This window comes from Seriola dumerili, unplaced genomic scaffold, assembly GCF_002260705.1.
Source record: "Seriola dumerili isolate Sdu_G_001 unplaced genomic scaffold, Sdu_1.0 BDQW01001888.1, whole genome shotgun sequence".
In the NCBI taxonomy this organism is placed as follows: Eukaryota; Metazoa; Chordata; class Actinopteri; order Carangiformes; family Carangidae; genus Seriola; species Seriola dumerili.
Window position 1 is genome coordinate 120,591 of NW_019176143.1, and position 25,611 is coordinate 146,201.

Sequence of the window (25,611 nt, forward strand, 5' to 3'; positions counted from 1 at the left end):
TCACTGTGCTATGTCAGATCACATCCAGTCGTTCATATTTGCTAATCTACTGACCTGAACCGTGATTTTCAAACGAGCCAACAATAAACAGTTCAAAAAAAAAAAGAAGCAAAAAGCCATATGCTCAATCAGTATGATTTTCTTTGTAATATTGTGTATTTAAGTAATTACTGGCATCACACCTTTACATTAGATTTTTTTTAATTTCTAATCTGAGTTAGGTGTCTGTGTGTAGACCAAAAAAATTGATTTTCATTTATTTATTTATTGACCCAGTCAAAAATCACTTCTTTAAGGTGAAAAACAGTCTTTCCAAAATCTTTGAAAACTTAATACAGCAATAGACAGGCTGGCTAAATGGTGACCATGAATTCTGGTCTTGGCTGTCTTTTCAGGTACAGTACAGTAATTAAAACATAAAACAACTTATTATTTATTTGTAATAATTAATATTTGGTGGAACCTGAGCAGAACTGACGTTAAACAGGTTGAAACTGGCAAGTTTCAGAGCGTTGCTATGTGCTCTACAGTGTGCCAACACTGCGTGACAGAGACTGAATCTGTAAATTGTAAAATTATATGTAAAATGTAAAAGCTGAGACCTACTGTGGCCTTTATTGTTGACTTCTTTACTTGTTGACAAGTCCACTATTTTCTATGTGTATTTAAAGTGCATTATTGAACTATTTTACAACTACAGCTACTTACCAATTTTAAAGTTTTGTATGTAGTCAGTTTTTGCACTGATTTAGACCAATGATTAATCTGCTGGCTGTCTGAGCTGTGCTCAATAATGATTCTACTCATCTTTGACCAAACTCTACTGAAGGTGAGCTGATGCTGGCCCAGATCAATCCAATATTCCTAATAGACACAGAGTCCTTGTGTGTCACCCGAAGGGACAGGGATGGCTGCGACTGTGCAAGCTCCTTGGGCCCTTTTTTATCATGAGTCCTGACCTGCCCATCTGTCATGGCCGGGCTCAGATGGCAACAACGTTGGCAGTGCAGTTCAGCATGTCAGCGCTTCTGCAGACCACATCCCCTGATAGTCCTGTCCTGATAAATGATATTCAGCTGTCATTGCATGGGCACCCAAAAAGACTTATGCACCAACTCTCTTGTAACAGAAAGCACTTCTCGTAAAATCCAGCACTGACTCGTTGCTCAATCTGACAACCTGTACAGTAGCCTGGTAAAGCAATTCCCACAGAAACACAGGGGCTTCTTCTCTGCCATGTGCTGGGCATCACTTGTGCAGCTGACATATGCAAACTCAAGTAATGCTGCATACATACTTGTGCAAACACACAAGACTAGGCAAGACACGTTTGCTGGACCGCCCAAATAAGTTTTGAGTCTAAATGAGTTTCTGTCAGATTGGTTGCTGTTTGACATTCAGTTTGAGGAAGGGTCACAACGCTTAATGATCTGGCTTTTGGATGATAGGTTGAATTTCTGGTAGGTCAGAAAGTTTCAAATGTTCTAGTGTACCTTCTCCTTCCCCAGGCTTGACTCTCACATGCATCCTCTGAACCCACATATGTAACTCTAGGTTTGGTCTGTTCATAATAATGCAGTGGTATCGCAACCTCACCTAACCAGATGAAAATGCTGGAAACACGTCAATTGTTGCTATTTCAATTAGCAATGACAATATATCAGTGGTATAAGACATAATGTAAGTTCTGCATGTGAAAAAGAAAATGAAGAGAACCAGTGCCTCACATCATCACTGCTTATTGGCATATGAAATTGTATTTGCCACATCTGGTTGACTACATGAACCTAAAATACAATATCCAAAGAGAGCAGTTTATTATTGAAAGCTGGAGCTGACCCTCAAGCAGAAGCCTTTGCAGCAAGTTTGTCAAACAAGTGCAAGATGTGTGTCAAAAGCTGTTAGAGTGAAAAATTAGCTGACTTTAAACAAATAAGGCTGCCGCTGCAATATTCCAAACTGCTGTCAGTTATGCAGTCAATGCATTTGTCATGTTGCCACTGATTTGTGTGTTTCAGTTAAAAAGAGGGAACTGCTCGATTGCCTCCTAATAGCCCAGAGGACATGGTGGTCGATGCGTGCATCATTTCAGAGAAAACCAAGAATTCCACATTGATAGAAAGAATAGAAAAATGTCTCCTTGATTTCTACACAGAGAAAATGAATTGAATGAAAATGCATAATGAATCTATTCATGATTTGCGCTGTTGGTGGACATCATTTTCAAACTCAGATATCTCCAAGCATTTGCAAATCTAAAGTTGATCCGTCACATGATTTTTATATAAAAAAAAGATTTGTCTGCAGTAAGAAAATGAGAATGAGAATGGGAATAAAATGAATGAAATTATTGAGTGCAAGGAAATTCTATTAAATGGCTTTTCAAATTACATTATATGATGAATTTATATTGAATGTCAAATTCAGTTTCATGGCTTAAATAGAGAAAAACAGACATTCATGCAAAGCACTAGAAGTACGACTGTCTGTGGAAATTTTTGAAATGCTTTAAACTTATCTGTGGGATGTGGAAACACTGAATTTCAGGAAGTGGTGTCCAGGCCGAGGGCACATAAGGGGATCATCCAAAAATGACAGCTGTGCCATTTGATAAAATGCTGCAGTGGACTAAGCTGTGCTAGCATGTTGTGATGAACTGAAAGCCTCTTACAGGACGAGCTACACTCTCCACTTGCACTTTTTCACCTGACTCTGCAGTTCAGGAGCCAAACATACAACAGATTTGTCCAACAAACTTCAGATCCGTACTGTAAATGTAGATGCTTATCTGTACCCCTCAAAACATAGCAGCTAATTCCATGATTTGTTAAAATACTTACAGGAAGTTATACAGAGCTGGATTAGAGTCAAAGTTTGGCTCCTTTATTCCAAAAGTTATAATGTACAGTAGAAACACAAACCCTCCTGCAGTCCTCCATGATCTGGCTTAAATTCTTGAGTGTGTAAAGCACACCATTGATTTTCTTTTTTTCCTTCCACTATTTTGAGGCGTAAGGCAGATGAAGTGTGGGTGGCTTTCCTCCCTGAGCATGAGGTGGATGCTCTTATACTGTGTAGTAAAATAGCCTTCATCTTCCCCCGAACTCCCTGGGACCCTGCCTACTGATCGAAACCATCTCCAACATAAAAGATAAAATACAAGCTGAGCAACAAGGATACATGGTGGTGAGAGAGAGACAGAGACAGAGCGAGAGAGCGAGAGAGAGAGAGAGAGAGAGAGAGAGAGAGAGAGAGAGAGAGAGAGAGAGGGAGAGAGAGAGGGAGATGTTGGATGCCATGACACAAGAAAGAAGATGTATCCGTGGAAGAAGCTTTGTATAATTGATACGCTCAACTAAGTCCGAAGACAACTATCTCCAACATGTAGGAACACAGATCAATTATTTACAAGAATTTCTTGAAGAATTGTTTTCAGAGAGTGGTCCATACTCTGAATGACCAAACGAATACACATCTGTGAGAACAACAACCTGCAACAAATACTACTGTACCTCACTCACAATGTTTAGTTGTGTTGTAAATACTACTTTAATTGTATGTTGACTAATGGTATGGTATATTTTTGATTTGTTGTAATTTGTGCTGTAGTATTTTAATACATTACACTGAAAGGTTATTGTGATATTTTTACCACCATAATTACATATAGAGGAACATATAAGAAAAACCCCACAATGCAGTACAATAAGACAATATCAGCTATTAACTACTGACTTAAAAAATGAGGTTCACAAAGATGAGGGAAAATTCACACATATTCCAGTGACTGTCAGGCGATAAAAGTTTATGAGTGTGTGGATTTTCCCAAAGTTTCACAAAGGTGGATTGTAGTACAATGTATAGAGGCGTCGATCTTCCTGATCTCTTTGTGTAACTAACAATAGAATTGCCGCAGCAAAGAGAGAAACCATCAGATCAGGTGAAAGATTCGGGATTACAGAGAGAGAAAGAGAGAAGTGCCTGACTGCATAAAAAGTTTGTAAGACAGTGACCATTGGTTGTACCACCTTAATGTGAGTGCTTCTCGTTTTATCATTGACAGTAGTTCTGTGGAGATTAGGCTGCCTTTGAACTTCCCTGGGGTTCATATTGTACTGCTCCATCACAGACTCCGATAAACCATTGAACCGGCAAAAAATCAGAGACCTGGCCAAACATCTCCTGAAAGAACTGGCAGAAAAATGGACCATTTGAGGCCCCTGATGATCTTGCCAGACCATTTGGCAACCTCAACACTGGTAATTTAAACACTGTTGGCAATATCTAAAACAAACAAACCCATTTTCAGAGACCTAGGAAATCTATCCTGATAATGAACCATGCCCATGTCAATTTAATATATATATATACTTGTATATTATAATCTTTTGCAGACTGTCCTAAAATGCATTTCCTTCTGCTCTATACAAGCCTTTCTAGACACTAATTGCATTTTTGTTGCAGAAGAAACCAATAAAATCTAACAGAAGCCACGGTCGTATTTAGGTTCAGTAGGCTTAATCTTTTGACAGTGACTCCACATGTTCTTTCATCCCTAATTGATCTGTCCTGGTCTCTTCATTCCATCTCCTTTCCTTTGGGTGAATGAGAAATAATTAATTTCCAAACTAATGAGTATTGATAGGCCATCAGTTATGTACCCTCACGCCACGCCAGTCTTTTGTGCCCCTTGTCAGGAGGGCTTTTGCTTCGTTCAGCAATTTGTCTCATAAAATACCAGTTTCCAATAATGTCATTGGGAAGTTGGAGGAAACCAAGGTCTTCTGCCTGTGTAGTAATTAAGCACCAACTCTTCACGGCTGCTCTCTTGCTTGATGCTGAGTTGACTGGTTCTCCCTTTCAGGTCTGTGCTCTGCTCTGTGGCTAAAATACAGCGTTATTCAGTTAATGGGAGGATCTATGACTTCTCTCTTTCCCAGCTGAGCCAAGGACAGCTGTAATTACACACCTCCTCCAGTGTGAATTTTTCTTTTTTTGTGCATGCTGATGAACATCTTGATTTTACACCCTTTCCTCGGAGGAAACGGAGAAGTCAACAGAGAATCACCCTGTTTCTCACAGAAACACTGAACCAGCAGACTTCCTCTGCTCTGTTTTTCTTTCTGTCCTCCCAACCAAACAGAGTGTTTGTTTACCTGCGCATGAAACTCTACGGTCTGATTTTACCTGGCATTTTCAGACTCACAGCTTCAAGTTTTTTATGATGTCTGCTCTCTGTTAAGCCTGTTTCTGGATGTACTGTCATAGTTTTACACAGTTGCTGTTTTGTGTGCAGCATCACGAGGCAATAAAAACACCTAAGCGTAATGGAACAGCTGCTTTTAACAGCTCCATAAATGTGGGAGTGGTAATGTAAAAGTCGTTCTTGGCATGAAAGTGCATCCACAAATAATTTTGTATTTCATAGAAATTGACAGTGTTACAGCTCTGTATATCCACACAAATCTCTCTGATATTTTCACGTAATTCTTGTACAAGATGATGGTATAAATACGGCAATAACCCTTGTTTCTCTTGTCTCCGCTAAAAGCTAACGGCACCATCTTCCATCTCACTTTGTGCCAACTAAACTGCACTGCTATTATTTTTTTAATAGGCACAGAGTAGACAGGAGCCAAAACTGAGAATGGCAAAACACATCAAATATAGACACGTTTATGAGGCATTTTTAAATATATTAGATAACTCTTATTTTGTTTTTGTGCCAATCATTACATACTGAAGATCCAGTAGGAAACAAGTGTAGTGGCCAAGACAGCTGCAATAATAATCAAGTCAATGTCACCATATTAATAACTAAGCAGACTCAAATGCAGTTGTAGTTGATAATGACACAGAGGGAAATTGCTTAAGTAATAATATAAATTCAGAAAGGAAGGTTTTAAAGGAATAGTTCACATTTTGAGAAATACCCTTATTTCCTCAATTGCCGAGCAGCTAAGCGTAAAGACTTAATGTCCAAAATTAAACAAAGTCTTCAATCAGTATTCTAAGATAAGATTCTCCTGACTGTAGCTAGCAACATCTGACAAACACATATGAGAGAGCTAATGGTATTTTTATGTAACTCTTGGCAGGACAGCAAAACAGTGTGTTTCCCAAAATATCAAATTATTCTTTTAAGGAGCAGAGGGTTTTTTTTTTCTTTACATTGTTTTGAGCTTTAGTGCTTTGTTTATTTCATTTTCACATAGCTCAATGTGCGACTTCTCCAGACTTTTCACTTGTCATGACACACAAAGCTGCCTTCGACCCTCAAATTGACTTTGCGATCAAGTGACAATACAGTTATCCTTAATTTGCTATTGATATACATGATGAGAGGGATCGGTTTAAGATGGATTCAATTACTCCCAACGTGTTTCTCCCTGATATGAATAAACAGCGGTATTGCCAATCCATCCATGTGCAGGTGCTGACAGTGCACATTGGTTTGGCCCGGCTCCACTTGTAATACAATTGGTATTGATCAGCAGCACAGACAAGGGAGGACAAATTGAATCCAGACTTCACCAGTAGGCAAAGAGTGCTAAATTCACTCTCAGGACATCAAGTCGGTGGGTTTGCACTTCATTCATCGCTGTCTCTCTCTCTGTCAGGCAGACGTTCAACTGGCGCCTGACATGTAGATAGCGTATCATCACTTTCCTTTGACTGGCAACACTCCTAGTAATTAGCACTAATAACTGCAGTGTACAGAGCTGAGACATAAAATGAACTGTCTGTACTCTGTTGGAGATCCCCACTGGGCATGGCAGCCATGTGCAGAAGGTGAGAAAGGTGTGTGTGTGTGTGTGTGTGTGTGTGTGTGTGTGTGTGTGTGTGTGTGTGTGTGTGTGTGTGTGTGTGTGTGTGTGGATGTGAAAAGGGAAAAGATGGGACGGCAAGTCTGAGCATGTCTTTCATGTACTGCTTGTGCACGATGGCTGAGAATCCAGTTTTTCTAAAAGCATATTGCTCAGCCTTTAAAGGAATAGTTCAAAATTTTAGGAAGTACATCTACTGGCTTTCTTACGGACTTCAATGATTAGATCTCCATCCTTTGGTCCCTACCATCTTCCAACGCTGAAGTAGTGTAGCTGTGTTTTCCCTCCTCTCTCACACAGTATGCATCTCATTAGCAGCACCCTACTTTGTCTTCAGCAAGCTGTGTGCTAATAGAAGCTGATTGGCTCTGTGGCTGTCAGTGCCCAGCAGCTAACACTTATTATAAAAATGGCTCTGCACACTCTTGATGAGGAGGTGTGTTTCACCGTACGCACGGACCTGGCCGCAGCAGCCGACGCTTCACAGAGACAGGGAGCATCACACGAGAGGAGGGTGACGAGGCGTGTGGCAGCGGCTGGGAGTCCCGCAGGAGGAGGGGATCACCAGGAAAGGACATAGAGAGGAAGACAAAAGAGGAGCGTATAGAAGGAGGGAGAGAGAGAGAGAGAGAGAGAGAGAGAGAGAGAGAGAATAGCTGTAGATCATGAAGAAGAGGATCTGAGGGCAGGCGGAGCTGTCAGTTCTCCACTGTGCGAGATTTCTTTACGCAGCTGTCCAGTGGTGTCCGTGCTCACGATTAACTTCGTCATAACAACAAGGAGCTTTGTCTCTGGGCTCTTTAGAGACAACGTCTGTTTAGAGAGTGTGAAGATGCATGCATGCAGACACACAAATCTGTGATGGCTGGCCACATGCAGGAGCTACAGGGTGTATAAAAGTACAAGAGGAGCAGTAATAGCTAAAGAGCAAAAGGTTAACACTCCTCCACGCTGGTTTCATCATTATAAAATTATTAGTCTCTGTAACGTAGAAAAGTAGCTCCTTCCCTCATTACTGTAAAACGCTGCAGGTTTGAAGTGAAATTCTAGCATCCACTTGCTGACATTTCATTTAAATCAATTAATTAATATTCAACTTAAAAAATCACAGAAAAGGAATGTTTGACAAGCTCTTTAATGACAGTGAAGACAAACTAAAGAGTTCTGCCTTGACTGCTTTGTAGATTCATTATTAATAAGTATTTATTAGTAATTAATAAGAGATATCCATGTTGGTTACGAACCATATAAACTGATTATATGAGCTTGCTGCAAATCAGTCTGTGCTGTTCGAGCAGGGGCAGCACAATTTTAACATTACTTTGTACTCACACATCCCAGCATCCCTGACCAGAATTATAAAAAGCTGCCCTTGGAAAGGGGCCGGTGTTGAGTGCTGTGTGATTGTACTTTAATCAAAACGTGTGGAGACAAAAGATGTTGTGCTGAGCGATACAGTGGCCCCAGGCTTACAAACAGAAAAACCTGATATAAGAGAAATGGAGCTACCTCTCTTCTGTAGCTTCCAGCCTTGTACCGAGACTTGGCCCCTGGCCCACGGACAAACCAACAGGCTGAAATTAATTCTTGTGGTTTCAGTCCAGTGAATTCCAACACTGGTGGATTTACTGTATGTACAGGTGCAGCCTATAAAGGTGAAACAACAAAGAACAAAACGTTCAGTTCTAACAAAATAATCATATTAGCATCTCTTAAAATTACATGGTCCTATAATTTTACCTTTGGGTTGTATAAGGAAAGACTAAAGATAATGAAACAGAACCTGGAAGTTGGATTACTACTATAGCTGATCAGAGTCAGACGAACAGGAGTGCGTAGAAGGCTGGGTGGGTGATGGCAAGTGTATTAGGCCTACATGTGCACAGTTTGTGTGTTTGCAACCCTGACAAAGATCACCAATATCGGATGATCCTACAAAAACCAAAAGATTATTTTTCATAACAACTCCTTTTTTTTTTTTTTTTACGTCCAACAAAACGCTTCCAGAATTCTGCAGTGGCACAGCAGATCGGCGGTAAAGAAAATGTGGTTCCAAAGGAAAGGGCTGTTTGACGGTGGGCATTTTTTAGAGGGTGGCCCCCGTCACCCAGCGGTACGTCACTCAGCTTCTGTGCAGGTACTCCCGGCTGCTTCTTTAAATTAAGAGGGTGCCGATCCAAATCTACTGCGGGTAATACACTGACTATGTTTAAATACCTCACACAACCCCACGTCAAATAACCCAAACTATCACTTTAAAGGTGGGAAAGATAAAAAAAAAATGTCTGTAATATTGTTAGGGTTAGGCAACTAAAACACTTGATTATGGAAAGCTTGTGCTTAGCAAACATGTGAACATCTATTTCAGGTATATGACAGGATACAAACATCTGATGCACTACACACTGATCCACGGCCCACACACTATTTTCTACACTGACTTTCATCAAGAGGTGTATAACTGCCCAAAATGGATGTGATTCCAAAAGATACTGGGCTGGTGTTTGTGAGAAGGATGATCTTCAGTTGTCCAGCCTGAGCTACAGCCTCCTACACCTACCATCACTGTTACTCTTTACCTTCCAACAGAAAGTGCCCCAACAGCACTTGCACCATCTCCAGTTTTCTCCTCTCTTTCTACACCTCCAAGTTCTCACAGTCTTCAATCTACTCTTTCCTGATGTTGTCTCAGACCATCACATCCTCTATTCCACTTGCTTTTTGTCCTGGATCAGCTCTCAACTCACCTTGTTTCTCAGCTTGACCAAAACCTTTTCATGTACTTTTATATGAGACATTTTTCTCAGCGTTGTTTCTCTAATTCTTGTATTCACTTTCTTCTGTCCCCTCTTTTGTGTATATTCTACCTTCGCTTCTTTTCTCTCTTTCTCAAAGGCGCCTTTGATCGTCTCTCTCCAGGCAGCCTCCAGGAGTTGGTTGTTCTTCTTCTGAGCACAGAGACTTTCCTTAAGGGAGGTGATTTCCTTTTCTTTCTTTTTCATCTCATCTCTGTCCAACTAAATTTAGTATCATCGTATGTTCTCTACTCTTTGCTTTCCTGATCCTTAAAAACTAGTAATTTCTTCCATGAGAGAGCTCATCATCATTTTATAGGGCTGAAACTGAAAGCTAATTGCTCCTGAGTGTCTTTTGCAAATGTATTACTTGTGTTTATTCAGTATTTCATTAGCTGCACAAATGAACGTTCTGTTACACCTGGCTGAGAAACTGATTATTGTCTCATTCTCTCAAGATCCTACCTGGCTAATTCCACTCCCAACAGCCACATTTACAATGTTGAACAAAGACGATGTGCTGGAAAGAACGTCCAGTTTAAATGAACTGACTGAGTACAGAGCTGATATGGAAAAATATTGTTTGTTGGTACCAGTCAGAGCAAACAGTATTATCTGTGTGTGGAAATTAAAAGCCATGGACACGTTCATGGTGCTAGTACATATCAGGGGTCAGGTTAACTGCAGGCAGCCGTCTGTAATTGCAGATCAGCTTCCTTCTGTGGAGTCTGAAATAACATAACGATAAAGATAAATCACTTCCCTCTGCTGCAGGGTGAATGTGTACGTGTGGACTGATTCGTACTGTGTACTCGACTGTGCACCATATATCTGATGATGTCCCCTGCAGTGCGCAGTGACTGTGAATGATACTTTACACTTTGCTCCTGTTGTTCATACTGTGTGTACTGTGAAACTCTGTAAGCTGTCGCCACGTCTGCACCAGTGTCACCAAGACAAATCTGTGTGCGTCTATTGTTCTCTGCCATTCAAGGCACAGTGAATCGCACTGAATGTGGATGATAGAAACCTTTTTTTTTTAAATTTTATTTATACTAATCTGGTTTTTATTTTTGCAACAGAAGTCACTTAACATGGAGGAACAACATAACAGACTCTTTGCAGAGAGCAGAAATATGGCTTACTTCATCATCAGGGTTTCAAAGTTCAAAGGTCAAAGTATCTTTACTGTCCCTACTATCCTGATTTCATTGGCATGTTCATGTATACATATTCATATATGTAAATGTTTTTCCCAGTAACTTGGAGCACACCTTTCTCACTCAGCGTTTCTCATGTAGTTCATCTTATTTATCTGTGCTTTAGAATTGCAGATGACCTGAGGAAGTAAATCCCATTGGAGTTGGACAAGGCTCTTACTATATTCTGTAGAGATACTGTGCAATGATCTGCAGCTCTCAGCACTTGTGCAATTGCTATATAGATAGTCGAGACCCACAGTTCATCACAGTATAAATATGTCCTCACTGACTATCCCTCTTAGTCTGTCTCTGTCCTGTGTTGTGCTTTAGAAATAATGATGTATTGTATACTAATATTTCTGTCAGCAAATCCTATGTAAATCCCAAAGCCAACAGTGTGTTAGTCCGTCTCTCAGTACTACACTCAACACTGACTCTCAACCCCCGACCCACTGAAGATGTAAATCTTTCCGCTCGCAGATGTTTACTTTCAGTCTCTAGAAAGGCAAAAAATGTCCTTAAATGGCTGAACACTGTAGGTTTTACCAAATGTCACTTAAACAGGAGTAAATAGTGCATTAGTGGGGGACTATTTACAGCTGTGGTTTACTAAAACACACATTTGGTGCTCCACTGAGTATTTACAGCAGCAAGACGGTCTATATGAGACTGATTCAAAATCAACTACATTATCCATGCTCATAGTAATGAACAGGTAAGGGACAACAGTCAAAACCCCAGTGCAGTGCGTGACCTTGGAGTATTACTAGGTACTAAATCTATTCAATAAGGTGAAGGGCAAGAAGATCAGGTAAAGAAGTGCATCGAACATGCAGAGTAAGTGCCAGTTGGGTATGTTATCGTGTTGGGTGTTCGGAGAGGAGGTACTCTCGCAGGAGATGAGTCTTCAAGAGATTCATGAAGATAGAGAGGGACGCCCCTGCTCTGATAGCATTTAGTAGTTTGTTCCACCATCTGGGAACCACAGATGAGAACAGTCTTGACTGTGATTGCCTTGTGTGCAGGGATGGCAATGCCAGACGACATTCTTTGGAGGAGCGCAGTGGTCAAGAAGGAGCATAAGCCTGTATGACTGAGTTCAAGAAGATGGGTCTAGACCCAGAAGTCACTATGAAGGCAAGCGATAGTGACTTGAATTTGATTTGGGCGGCCTTGTGTAGCCAGTGGAGGTCAATGAGCAGTGGAGTGACATGTGCCCTTTTAGGCTGGTAAAAGAGCAGGTGCATTCTGGACCATCAAATATCTTATGTCAGACTCATTTTTCATGTTGTAAAATTGCTCTTATAATGTACTTCTGGAACAGTCTATCAAACTCTTCATGTTTTTGCTAAATGTTCCACTACACTTTACGACTTTTACATTTTCACACAATTGCTTGTAAAAGTTTGATGATGAAGTGACAATAAAGTAAAAACACTGATATAAGTATAAACACTGTATATTTGTATCATTTAGACTATTTATATCACTCGTACAGTTTCTGCTGGGTTTGTGAAGGCATTTATTTTTATCCACATCGCCCTGCAGCAAGAAGGACACTGAGGTCACCCTCTTTGCTCCTCTGTACCAACCTACTGGGCTGAGGTTGGCTTCTTCAGAGAGACAGAGATGAAAGGAAAAACTGTCTGTGCTCGAAATGCTCTCTATGTCTCCTTTAATAAAGATGAGATTGTGTGCATCAGAGAGCCGGTGCATGCTCTACACAGGCGATATGGAAGAGGAACATTGTTGAACACACACCACGTGTTTGATGTCTTATAACTGTCACATATTTTTCTTTCTTCTAAGTACAGTTAACAATCGTACGTTTCAAGTAATGACACATATTCCTTGGTTTTCATACAGCGCATGTATAATCTTTTCATTGAGTGCATGCATTTTTTTCTTCTGTCATACATTCAGTTAGGTTTGTTCGAATTCATCTGTTCATCTTCATCCCTGACAATAACACACTTTCAGGACCAGTCTTCACTCCTCACACATCTTGTGCCAAATCACTTACACCAGTCACAAAACAAGGCAGGACACCGTAAACACACATTTTATAGCAGTTCTTTTTTCAAATTAAAGAAATGAGATTGATTCATAAATATAGAATATAAAAATACTATTATAGGATTCGTATGATCAACAGAACCACTTTTGCACCTGTAACCCCTCATCTCAAAGTGTTTATCCTGATATGATTTTTGTTTTAAGTTTTAAAAGTGATTAAAAGTAAAAGTGATTAAAAGTAAAGGAGAAGCAGTTTTGGCTCCAGACATTTGTTGAGCACAAAAGAGTGGAAGCGATATCATACAATATCACATAACATAATGATATGTACTATATGTGTCATGTAATGATCTTGTGAAATTTTACAGCATGGGTTCATTGTGTGTACTTGGGGCTTTGGAAAATCATTTAAAGTCCTGGAGAAATGTATGCAAAGGTCTACAAAAGGCCTGATTAGCATACATTTACATATACAGTATGTGGCATCAACACACACGCACACACACACACGCACACACACAAAACTAAAAATAGATTCTTTGCAACTCTCTGTGGGAGGAGTATCTTCAATACAAAAAGCACAATAAAGGTGTTTCTTTGGAATAATTCATGAGTCAAAACCCTGATGGAAATATAACAGAGCAGCATCAAAAATGTACACAGAGGAATGGAAATATAAAATACAGGCGCACGAGATCTCACAAAAAGTTCAAAGAAACAGTCCACAACATATTACACATATTACTATTATTAAAACATATTTTTATAGTTTTCCAAGAGGAAGAAATAGAGTTTGTTCATGCGGTGGACAGTATGTTTAGACCAACAAGAAAGATGGAGATGCGGTCGGTGTCAGCTCCCATCCACCCCTTCATGAATTGTCCTTCATCACATCCCTAAATGGCTACAATGATCTGTGTTCTGTGGATGACCTTTGACCTCTGAGGGTGGAATCACATACTTGAGTTCTTCACCTGTGCTCTAAAAAGGAAAATCCACTAAAATGAGATGACAAAAATAGAAAGAAAAGACACAGCCTTTTTTGTTCAGCTGATATAAAATCAGCTAAATGGAAATTTGATATTCAGTCAGTATCGTCTCCAGTCTGATCTTTTCTATTTTCTGCACAAAGCCATACTGCTGTGGCGCTGTAGGACTTCAAGTCATTACCTCCAGAGTGGGTCGACAAGTTTCCCTAACTTCTCTTTAGTTAATGTGCTGTGTTGTTTGTGTCCTGAACGCTGTGAAGGACAACATTAGCTCAGCTATGATGCTACATTCCAGCCATCACAGATTGTGCTGTGCCTTGCTAACTTCATAAGCTTCTACAAAAACCTCAGTACCATCTGCTGCACTTGGCAAAACAAAACAACTTCCTTCCCTCCAACTCTCCTGAGCAGAGAAATTTAAGGACTATTTCTGCTGAACAAAGACCCCCAAAGCCATTTTCAGTGCAAATCCACTCCAGCTTGTCAGCCGCTTTGACAGTTACCCAGAGACACACAGGTCAGGTCAGAGCAGCAGAGATGTTAGGCTTCATTTGTAATCAGTTTCTTCTTCTCCCATCCATCAAGACTCCACTGGGACTTCACTAGAGCTCCAGTGGCAGTCCATAAGGAAGCTGAACAGCCCTCAAATTGCATTCACATCAGAGCTTCAGTCCTATTTCTCTTTGTCCGAAACCATTTCCTTTTAGATGTGCAGGAACCACATAGAGGTCACATCTGGACTTTGGATTGAAGTTGTTCTATTTGACAAACCCTGGCTGTACTGAATTTTACAAATGGATGCACGGATTAAGGACAAATGATAATTAGCTACCTTAATTTGTGAAACTGATGTTACAGCAGATGAAAAGGAGGGGATGGATATGGCTGGATGCAATGAGTCTGATGCAAAAGGATTAAGCCCACTAGAAATAGGCACCATCCTTTCTGATAAGTAACCAGCTCTTTCTCTTTCAAAAAAGAAATTTAATAAAGTTAAAACACAAAGCTCAGTCTCCCTGATGCAATAAATTCAACATGGAGTTATTTGGGAATGTACCAGAGAAAATCTAATTAGCTTATTATACCACAGTAAACCTTTACTGGATATAATTAATCATGCAATAAATATGAGAAGAATGCCACGCACACGTCCAAGCAAATTTAATTTAAAAAAATTACTATTAAATGTAATTTACAAAAATTATATTAAAAAAATACAGCAATGCCACTTTGGATAGACATTTGGTTGTGTACAGATGAACTGTAAACCCCTGTGGTTGAACATAATTTTACTTTAGAGGTTTTGTTATGAACCTCACACCCACGCACTACTGCACACACTCAGGTGGGTGTGACAATGCTACATGTTATGAAATTACAATTTCTATTGATGACATGGTGAGTGGCGCATGAAATGTCTCCCAACGCTCACATTAGTGAGCGGGTGTTCATCAACAGGAGAGAGACGCTCCGTTTGGCTGATCATGATGAAAAAGGGCTTACACAGCGTATGAATATTTGAAGGAGTTGGGTGGTGACTTGGGAGACACATTTGCCCACGGCGTTCCTATTGGTTTATTGGTGACGTGATGACACGGAGGAGTTGGTCTTAACACTTTATAAAGCTTCTCTGTCCGCGGCGAGCCACTCTTTTAAAGACCACCGCTGCTGAAACTTCTCATTCCGCAACTCACGTACTGGGAGCAGGCGAGCAACCTCGACACTATCTTCCACCATGAGCGAGGTAGGACTATTTTATGTTTTAAAACAAAGAAATGTCGGGATTAACCAAATTACGCACGATCCGTGCGCTAATGCGCAGATGGAAACATCGTTAATGCGAGACCTAACAGCTGTTTGTCGACGGATTTCTGTTAACTGATGAGATTTCTCACCCGACATTTACTGTTGCCGCGTGGATACGTCTCATTACAGTGTCAGATGTTGCACAGCTGCTTTGTCAAAGCGCGCCGATCAGGGAACACCAGGGCGCATCAATGTGCTGTGGGTTTCTCCCCCACGAGTGACAGTGTAGTGGGTTTACGATAGATCATGACATTAACTGTTCACTACAATGGTTCAGAGCTACTTCACGTTTAGTCATGATATGAATTGTATTGCACGGTTTGACAGCAACCACAGTATAAAGAAGTATGTTCAGTATGAACAGGTTAGGAAGAGAAACATTTGGCGTGAACAGCGCTTACCTTGCGCTCTTTGAATTTTGGAGAAGCGCGGCAAAATGGAAGAAAATGACAATTTAAAGTCCCTCATGTTGTAGGAAAACTGAAATGTTTTGCAGGCCATTTAATTGACAGCATGTAATTGATAGTATATTGCGCAGCGCAGGTGGATACACACTCAGGTGATTGTACCATAATGCTGTAGGTGTATCTCTCAGTATGAATAGCCCAGCAGTTAAGAGCATCAGGGATCTTTCACTGCAGGGGGTTAAAGCTTGCAATGGAAAACTGCTGTTAGGTTTTCCCACAGCTCACTCCCCCCCCCCCCCCCCCCCCCCCCATCCCATATAGTCACAGATGTTCAGCTCCATTCATTTGAATGTGGAGGAGGAGGATATTAATAGCTCTTTTTTAACGGAGAGTGTTTATTCTGCAGAAACTGTAAAGTTCATTATTGAACGCCTTGGAGAATTCTGCTAATGTCACCACTCCTGGCGCTAATTTGGGACATATCATGGATGTTATAAAAACAACTACAGTATTTGTTAGTCTGTGAAATATCAGAATAGGATAGGAACAACTCACTCAGCCAATACAAGTTGTTCAGTTCAGATTCAACATATGCATTTACTTTATAGAATTAATTTAAAAAATACATTTATAATGAAATATTTTTTTAATTTTTTTTATATTTTTTGAGAAAAATCTGAATTGTGCTCGTCACTGCTGCTGCTGCTGCGATGCTTGAAAAGAGGGGAGACTGAACATGAATGACTTTGCCTTGACACTTGCCCTGGTTTTACACTAAGTAATATGTAGTCTATTCTGCTGCACTAGGACAGAGTTCATATATAGTGTTAAATGAAGTCACAACTTTCTTATTCTATAACATATATGTGCAGTGGGAGTATTCTTGTTTGGCACATACATAATGGGTGTACGGTATATTTGCTTTTTGTATTACACAGAAATTTGTGTTTGTCTAACCCTGTGGATGCGCTGATGTTAGGAAAACATACTGTAGGAGTAGATGTATGCACAAAGGATAAGCTGCAAGGCTGAGCAGCGGCTGTAAAGCTCCTCAGACCCAACGCTTCAATCTCACCAATGGCTGCTTTCAGGTAGAAGTCAGTCTTACTGGAGTTGAATCTGGTCCTCTAATGGTACGCAGACTGCCATTCCCTCAAATGGATCGGTGGCAAACATCTACATACTTCCCTGCAAGCTGTTTAGAACAAGTCATTCACTAGCCGCCTCAATAAAAGATGAATTCAGGGTGCACACACACACACAACAGGAGCTATAGCAGCTTTGGAATAATTGAATCCCTCGCCGGCAGCCAAATCAGCCAGGTCTTTTGTTCGGTAATAATGTGCAAAGTAAAGAGACGCTGTCACATCCTGTTGATTAAAAGAGGTGTAATTTTAGAGAGAACATGACCATGGTGCGAATGTCAGGAGGAGGAGAAGGAGGAGGTAGAGGAGGAGGAGGAGGTGGAGGAGGCAGTGGAGGCAGTGGAGGGGGATGATTTTTCTGCTTAGTTGATATCTTTGGTCAAGTGCTATGCAGAGTGGAGTTGTTCTCAGTCAAAGTCATCAACGTGTTCATTCTCCAAACTTGACTTGAAGCCAGTAACTGAAGCAGAGCAGCTCAGCATGTTCTGGATGGATGAGTCTCGCAGTGGTCAGCACTGCGGCGCTCCCGCCCTCATCCCGATCACACTCTGCGCCCTTGTTCTCTCCGCCTCCCTTCATCTACACATACCTGCTCACAACTAGTACAATACTCCAAGGTAAGGTAATACTGTTACACAGTTTTACTCTTACATCTCTGATTTTTACCTTTGGTCTCTTCTCTCTCTCTCTCTTTCTCTGTCGCTTGGCAAATGAAGCGAGTCAAAAACTTGAAAACCTTTTTAAAAATCCAGCGGAACAAGTCAGAAGTCCCTAAAGCTTCTGACTTCTATCAGTGTGTTCATGTCAGGGAGGAAAGAACACGCTGACAAGAGAGACTGAAAAACTGTCAGGTGCTCCAGACGGTGGGAAATGGCTGACTCAGACGCTTGAATACTTTTCTGTCAGATTCAGAAAATAGAGTTTAAGCTACTGACATGGTTACTAACCGTCATGTCAGTCAGGCATCAACTTCCTGAGGTCTTAAGCTACAGCTTGTTGTGTGCTCACGCTCCTGCCTGTCTGAGCAGTGCTGTGCTCCTGGATCACAGAGCAACATTTTGATGTTTAGAAATGTGAAGCAGACTCAGCAAGAGTAAATACAACTCCACAAACTCACAGCAAACAGTTTTCCTAATATGAAAAACAAAGTTCACTAATAACCTTAATGCTTGCATTGTCTGAGTAAAGCTGCATTCACACACTGTTGACAGAGCGGGAAGAACAGGAAAACCTCCTGTTGCCCTGACCTGCTCTCAGCCTCCAAGTCACATCATTTAAGCAGCTTGAATGATCAGTTTATGCAGAGTTATATAGGGTTACATGGAGTGGTTCGGGAAACCAGATACAAGTGTTAATATCAGATTTTATTTAGATGTAACTGCCAATGGTTCGTTGACAACTTTACGGTTAGCCCCTGTAAAACAGAGATCCCGCTATACTGCCATTCAGAAGACCCCTCAGAGGCATGACGTGTAACACAACATGGCGTCTTTCCCACCACGCCGGCTCTCCCTTTTAGCGCCCCGCCCGTAACAGGCTGTGTAAAAGGGGCAGTTCTTTTCACCAACTGGGAAATATTGTAACTGTCAGAAATTCTCAATATCTCAGAGTCGGAGGCTGATGTAAATGTTTTTTCTGACTCAGTTGCTCATAAATTTGATCTAAACAGTATGACATGAATGCAGCCTGAGCCTCTACTGCGAGCCAGCTATAAGAAGTGACACGCCACAAGCAAACCATACGGGAACAGCAGCCTTTTGTTACAAAGCAATATCCTGCCCTTTATTAAAACACTAAGGATGAATGCAAAGACGGCAGGATTAGAGTTTCCAGTTAACATGGACACATTTCACTGTTTTGCTTTTCATTTCTTTATTTTTGAATTTTTCATTTTTACAGTTGCCTGTAGGTGGTCAGTGTGTTTCTATAAGTTAGGTAACTTTGCACTGAAAAACCACTGTTAAGAGTTACTGCGCATTTCATGGAACATTTTCCAAGGGTACTTGAACTCATGTTGACTCGCAGGTATTTTTGGAGTACAAAATTGCACACTGCTGTTTTATATTCCCACAGTCACTGACTCATAACTAAGCCGTCTTCAAGCCAAAACAGCTCACATGGCGGCAGCCGATCTCTAGTTTCTCCAGCCTCCTATGAGAATTAGTTTCTCTGTCTCTGTCTCTGTCGCTGTCACGTCAGCTCCGTCAACACTCACTCAGACTTTGAAGACGGTGTCTAAATTAAGGAAAAGATATTCTTAGATCTTATTGATCTTACTTTGGCACCTCCCCATCCATATTCTGCTCTGAGCTAATTAAGATCAAAGGAGCGTTGTTACGTACTGCTGTAACCCAATATACCAACACAGATGTGACGGGTGTGCTCATAAGACTGCATAAGTAAGATTTTCATGCATGTGTGTCGGTGCACAGGTGTCTACATTCCTGCATGTGTATGTGCATCCACACGTGCACGTGCAGTTGGAGAGTTGTGGTCACACTCAAGTTTTTTTTTCTTTTTTTTTTTTCAATCATTAATTCTATGACCAGCATCATTTTTGAACAAGTTGGCCCAGCTGGGAATGAGCAGGAATGCTAATTAGCATGATTAGAAATTAGCATAAACTTAGCTTGATTGGCTGCCAGATCATTATTACAAGTACCAGCTTCTTTGGAGATTTAGAGTTTTTTATGATAAGAAAAGCCTTTGGTCATGTGGACGACTGCAGTGAGAAATCATAGGCAGACAGACTATTCTGAATTAGCCCTGCCTTACTTTGAACTTGGCTGAATTCAACAGCCCCTGGAAAAGAGACATAAATTTGACAGAAAAAGCTGTTTAATCCACTTTAAGAAGAGATTGGAATTTCTCTAAGTACTTTGACTGAAATAACCCCGACCCGTGAAGTAACCATGAGGTCATCACATTAATAGTCAGCACAAATCAGGCAACTCTGAATAGCTTGACAGTTTTTAGGAGGTTGAGACCTTTGCTTCCTTAGCAAAATGAACCTATTGTAGTGCACTGTACTCAGTGGCTATAAGTGAGGCTTTGTGATTTGGTGAGAATCATTGAATTCCACTCAGTTCCCGAACTTGATTACAGTAGTTCTTCCTTTAGTTTTTGACCGAATGTGTTTCTCCAAACGCAAAACTTTGACCGAATATTACTGCACCAAGACGAAGACAACTGACCAGATTTAATTATATCTGACAAGAATCTGCTTTGTGTTTTGAGGCTGCAACTCCCCTCCTTCCATTGGTCAACTGTAATACTGGACTGACATCTTCACACATCATCGCCCTCCCAGTCCTCAGATTGGATTGTATGATACTACTCAAGAGGCCCGACACCGAGCTTTGGGTCGGAAATGTAACAGGATTTGTGATAAATCCACTGTCTTAATGTCTCCAGAGAAAAGTGGATGCATTTTCCACTTCAGTTTGATGCATCATGTTTATCAAAACTGTGGGAGTCATGGCATCCATTTTCATTTGTTGTCATTATCTGGGGTAGATGTCAGGAATTGCTTTGGGGAATGTCTTTTTCGCCCCCCTCTTTTTTGGCGTTCTCAACACTTTTCAAGCTTTTCTTCTCCACCCCATTTAAAAACTGTCATCAGCAGGTTTTTACCACGAGTAACACGAGTCACTTAATACTTGTGATGCACTCTGTATCTGAGGGCAGAAATCTGCATTTGTGCCTTGCAAAAGCCAAATAAGTCAGTCCTATAGTCTCTCCAGATTGGTAAATTTACAACAGGAAGTGGTCTGGCCTTCAGTTTGAATACTAAGCAGCTTTAGCGCAGGTACTGCTGGATTAGGGCACCTTTGTGCAATGTGTAGATCTGTTGAGTCATGGCCTCCAATGTTGTCAGTCACATTCTTGTTCACTGTCCCACAGGCAAATGGACCACACACTTGGAGAGACAGTTTTCATTCTAATGGGTTACATTGGCATTGCTTTGTAAATGGACTAAAATGCAAACCACCAGTTGTGATTTAATGCTGTGAGTTTTCTGTTGTAATGGACTTTCTAATGAAGGCATTCTGATGGCATGTTGTCTCTACAGATGTTTGTCCTGCAGGTGGTTTTAATGTTACGGACAGTTACACAGAAACGCCACCCCATCATGATGCTGTAACTTGTAAATAAAAATATGCAAGAGAGGGGTGTCAAATTAAAAGCTTTAAAAGCTTCTTTAAACAGTTACAATAATTCTATTATTGCCATTGTAAAACAATCACATAAACAATCTCATTCTATTAGTCTATTAATTATCTTAATGTTGATTCACAACAGGTTTAGTTTTCCCTGTGAGTCTACTCAACAAACACTCCATCAACGGGCACGATCTTTATCAACAGCAAAGAAGATATGAATGGCAATTTACTCAACCGCAGCATCATAAATCACTTGGATTGGTGCCGAACGCACAGTGAAACTATTACACACTGGGTGGCTAAGTGACTGGGATGAAAACACTTTTTGTAATGCATGTGTGGCTGTTGTCTGATTATTATGCTGCCATAAATTCACCAGCTGAGTACACAGAGCTGACGGGCCCCTGTTTCTCAGTTTCATGGATTGTGTCTTGCAGATGCAATTCACCATGTAAAGTGAATCAATAAAATAAATTGACATCTTTATTTAGCCTGTTGCTCCGGTGAAGTGCTTTGGAAGATGTTTACAGAACTCTTGTCAACCTGCTGCTGATGGATGAGTTGCTATCTGAGTAAACTACATGCAAGAAAAAAAAAAAAAAAAGTGTCTGCTTTTTGATGTGGACAGAAAATCATGATAAACTTAAAATGTTCAAACATTATATGTTACTGTTGTACATTAACATTCTAGCTATCAATATTCAGATTGTAACACAACAGATTGAGATGTGAAAGCACAGTTTGACAACCATAAAATGTGTTAATGTATGGTAATAGGCGTCATCTCTGTGTTAAAAAAAAAAAAAAAAAAAAAGCCATGTAAATCACACATTTCAGCAATGTCAGCAATAGTGCACCATGCGTGTGAGTGCTGGTGTGAATGTTTCACTCATTCACATTATGTATTGAGTGGGTGAGTGGGTTGGGAAGGGCTGAATTAGCAGAGCGACATTACTGCTACACGCTGCAAATTCACCTCCCACGAAATCATTACAGCAGCATACTCCACAGATCTGAGACTGAAACGAACACTTCGGGGACGGCAGGGGTCCGCAGGCCAACCTAATGAGTAAGGAGGTTACACAAACATGTTTGTGACTGCAGGGTCCCCAGTTTGAACATCTGGACAAATGGAAAAATCTCAGCAGAGGCAAATAGCTCCCTCATGCTCTGAATTAGGGCTTTTATAATATAAAAGGATTTCAGTGGTGGTATACGTGGTATTACACAGTATGTTGCCTCAACCGAGGTTTGCAAATGTATTGATTTTTGATTTTTTAAACTGTTTTGGCCACTGGGTTTGAGATGGTAGAAGAGACTTTTAGAAGATACTTTTGAGCACATTATCAAATTGTGAATCACAGTTAGTGTTCACACTTAGACATGTGTGTGTTCAAGCAGGAGAGTGAAAGTTAAAACTGCTTCTTGTTTTTCTCTATGGGAACTTAATACGGCAGCTGAGATATAGAGCTTCATTTCTGGTTGCTTAGAGGATTTGCTCATTAGTTTCTGGGATGCACTCACAAACACCGTCAGACACAGAACAGCTGGTCTGATATCTGAACCATGCTGGCAGCAACTCCAGTGAACAATGAAACAGTCAGATTTCCAGATTGAAGCTTTCATTCAGGACATTTAGAAGATAAACTGAGGTAATGTCTTGTTTGTTACTGTTGTGTTATAAGCCTGGTGTTTACTGTAAAGAATACAGTGGCTTGCAATGGTTAGGCTGAGAAGCCAGGTTCATTTTACTGTATGATTAAAATCAGGAAGATTCATTTGCTTACTATTAAATGAATTAAAATTAGTCAAACTTGCAAATTATAACCAGGTAACCAGTTCTAAAGGTTATAAAGGAGTCACTGTTGACTCCTTTAAGTCTCCATGAGATGGTACAGATTCTGCTCATCTCTTCTACATCTACCCCAGCTGACTTTGGTGTCAAATCAGCAAATTACCTTTGACTCTACAGAACATTCTGAACTTCACCTCGGGGCAGATTTTGTTGCTTAATGTCCTGTGTCTTTGTTCTCAATGATTATTATGAGCGGCGGAGGCCAGAAGTAACTGCAGCAGAAGGAAAATGTATTTTGAGGATGTTTAAAAGGACATGAAATGGACCGATTTGTTCTCATTTATTTGTTTTGTTTACCCTCATGTCTAAACCTCCTCAGGATCTTATACAGGGAGCTGGAGCCCGTCCCACGTCAGGGGAAGTGTTAGTGACACTACTGATGTGTTATATTGTGTGTCCACTTTAAGTATATGTGCACAGTCTTAATAGTTTCTTCAAAATGAACACATGCTCATAATTTCATCTTATCTTGATTTGTTATGCGTTTCCTGTTAAATTTGTTTTCATATCAGCATGTTACTACCACTAATACAGGAAGTTATTTAACTGCAGATATTTTAAGTTTGAGATTGTTTTTTATTGATTGACTATTTTTTTTGATTTTAAAGTAAAATAAACTTAAATAAAGTAGTAAATAAAACTAACAGTGGTACCAGCTGTCAAAAATAAGCTGAGCAGAATGGTTAATGCACCAGCAATATACAGAGCTACAAAGTTATCACTTTCCCACTTACAGAAATACACTTTGCAACGCATTGTTTTATTATGGTAATGTATGTGTGAGTGCACACTTCAAATATGTACAGACATTTTCTACATAAGTTCAAGATTAGACTTCTCACAACCCATGTTTCATCTGTCCGTATGTTTCCAGTTCACCTCTGTAATGACCACCTACATATAGTGAAGGTCACATCACGACAGTTGCATCAGCTTTCTCCAACACTGCACTGGGCCTGTTAGGGTACCAAACCTGTAGTTTATAGATGGTCTTCTCTGCTCTTCCCATTACGGACTAAATGGAGCCTAACTGCTGCGTTCAGTTCTAAAGGGTCCCAAGTGGAAAAGACAACCTGCTGCGCAACATTCAGCGTTTGTCTCTTTGGATTTAGGAGTAACGGACAAAGATGAGATCAGCAGGCAGAGCGGACAGAGATTTGCAGCAGCTGGCACTGAGGTGGAACATGGATTTTCTTGACGAGCGCACATAAATCACGAGCTGACAGTGAACGTCTGTCATCCAGCATCGCAACACTTAATTAATTTGGGACTGACCTGCTTCCTGAATGCCCAGTAGATCCATATGCTACTGTTTATGCTCCTGGATATTGATGCCATGATATACAACTTCCTAATAAACCCTAAGACACAAGCAGAGAAATAAACAACACTAAATCAGTTAATTGCCGGTGCTTAAAGAACTTAAAATGAGTTTTTCAACTTATGGCAGTTTGTGGGCCGATATCAACCCTCGTGTCGTACAGGTTTTCTATCACCGTCTTCCCTCGAAGCGACTGTCACAAACCCCTCTCGTCTGAGTGGGCACAAGCCAGAAGCCAACACATGCCCTCTGCAGATGTCACAAGGAATTCACTGCAGCTTTTGAGGAATTGTTTTACAAGATGGTGCCTCAGAACCACATTTAATCATGACAGGAGGCATTCTCTGGCACAATCTGTAGCTTGATTAGTTTGCTTTATTAGTCCAAAAAGGAAAAATGGTGAATGGCTTCCTGCAGCTTTTAGTTACTTTGGCTGTTTCCTTCCTTCCTTCTGAGAAATTTGTTGAACTGAAAACTTGATGTTCTGCTCATGAACCTGAGCTTGTGATTTCTACCGACTCTCCTCTCACTGGGAGACCAACGACTCGTTTCTCTCTGCCCTACAGTTGAAGAAGAGAAATAAGAAGAGGCGGTTTGGTCTTATGTTCTTTCTGCTTGAATTGTCTGTGGCCTACTTCTGCTTTTTTAAATTCTTAATGGCTACTGAGTGTGGCAGGGAACTCTTGGACTGTGCAAGCTGCCAAGTCTTAAAATAACCCAAAAACAAAAGAACAGAATTGTTAAATTATTCTCCCAATTTTTCATCCACCGCTCTACTTTGATTGTAATTACTAAGCCATACACTTCTAAATGTGTGGCGTTTAGTAACCCACTGGGCAAAAGAGAGAGGATCTGTTAGTTGAACAGCATCCAAACTATGAGTTGATCCTGATTCCTCACATTATCATCACATCAAATATGTGATATGTGACGTGGCTATGTCTTCCCTCGTAAGTTGTTCTGTGGGACGTTTGTACCCGACGGTCTCTGGTGGGGCAGCACAAGCAGAAGACAGATTCATCATTCCTCGTAATTAGGGTCTTAATTTGAACACCTTGCTCTTTTCAGTTCAGTTGCAAAGCTAC

General features: G+C 40.6%; 1 protein-coding gene across 1 annotated transcript in view; it reads left to right on the forward strand.

The window, feature by feature from the left end:
• The first annotated feature begins 15,311 nt into the window (after positions 1 to 15,311).
• The window catches only part of pcp4 (Purkinje cell protein 4), a 33,332-nt gene continuing 23,032 nt past the window's right edge, over positions 15,312 to 25,611 (forward strand). Inside the window, exon 1 of the mRNA XM_022768900.1 lies at positions 15,312 to 15,573. Within this exon, the coding sequence (XP_022624621.1) occupies positions 15,565 to 15,573 (9 nt within the window). The 5' untranslated portion in view covers positions 15,312 to 15,564. The remainder of the gene's footprint in view (positions 15,574 to 25,611) is intronic.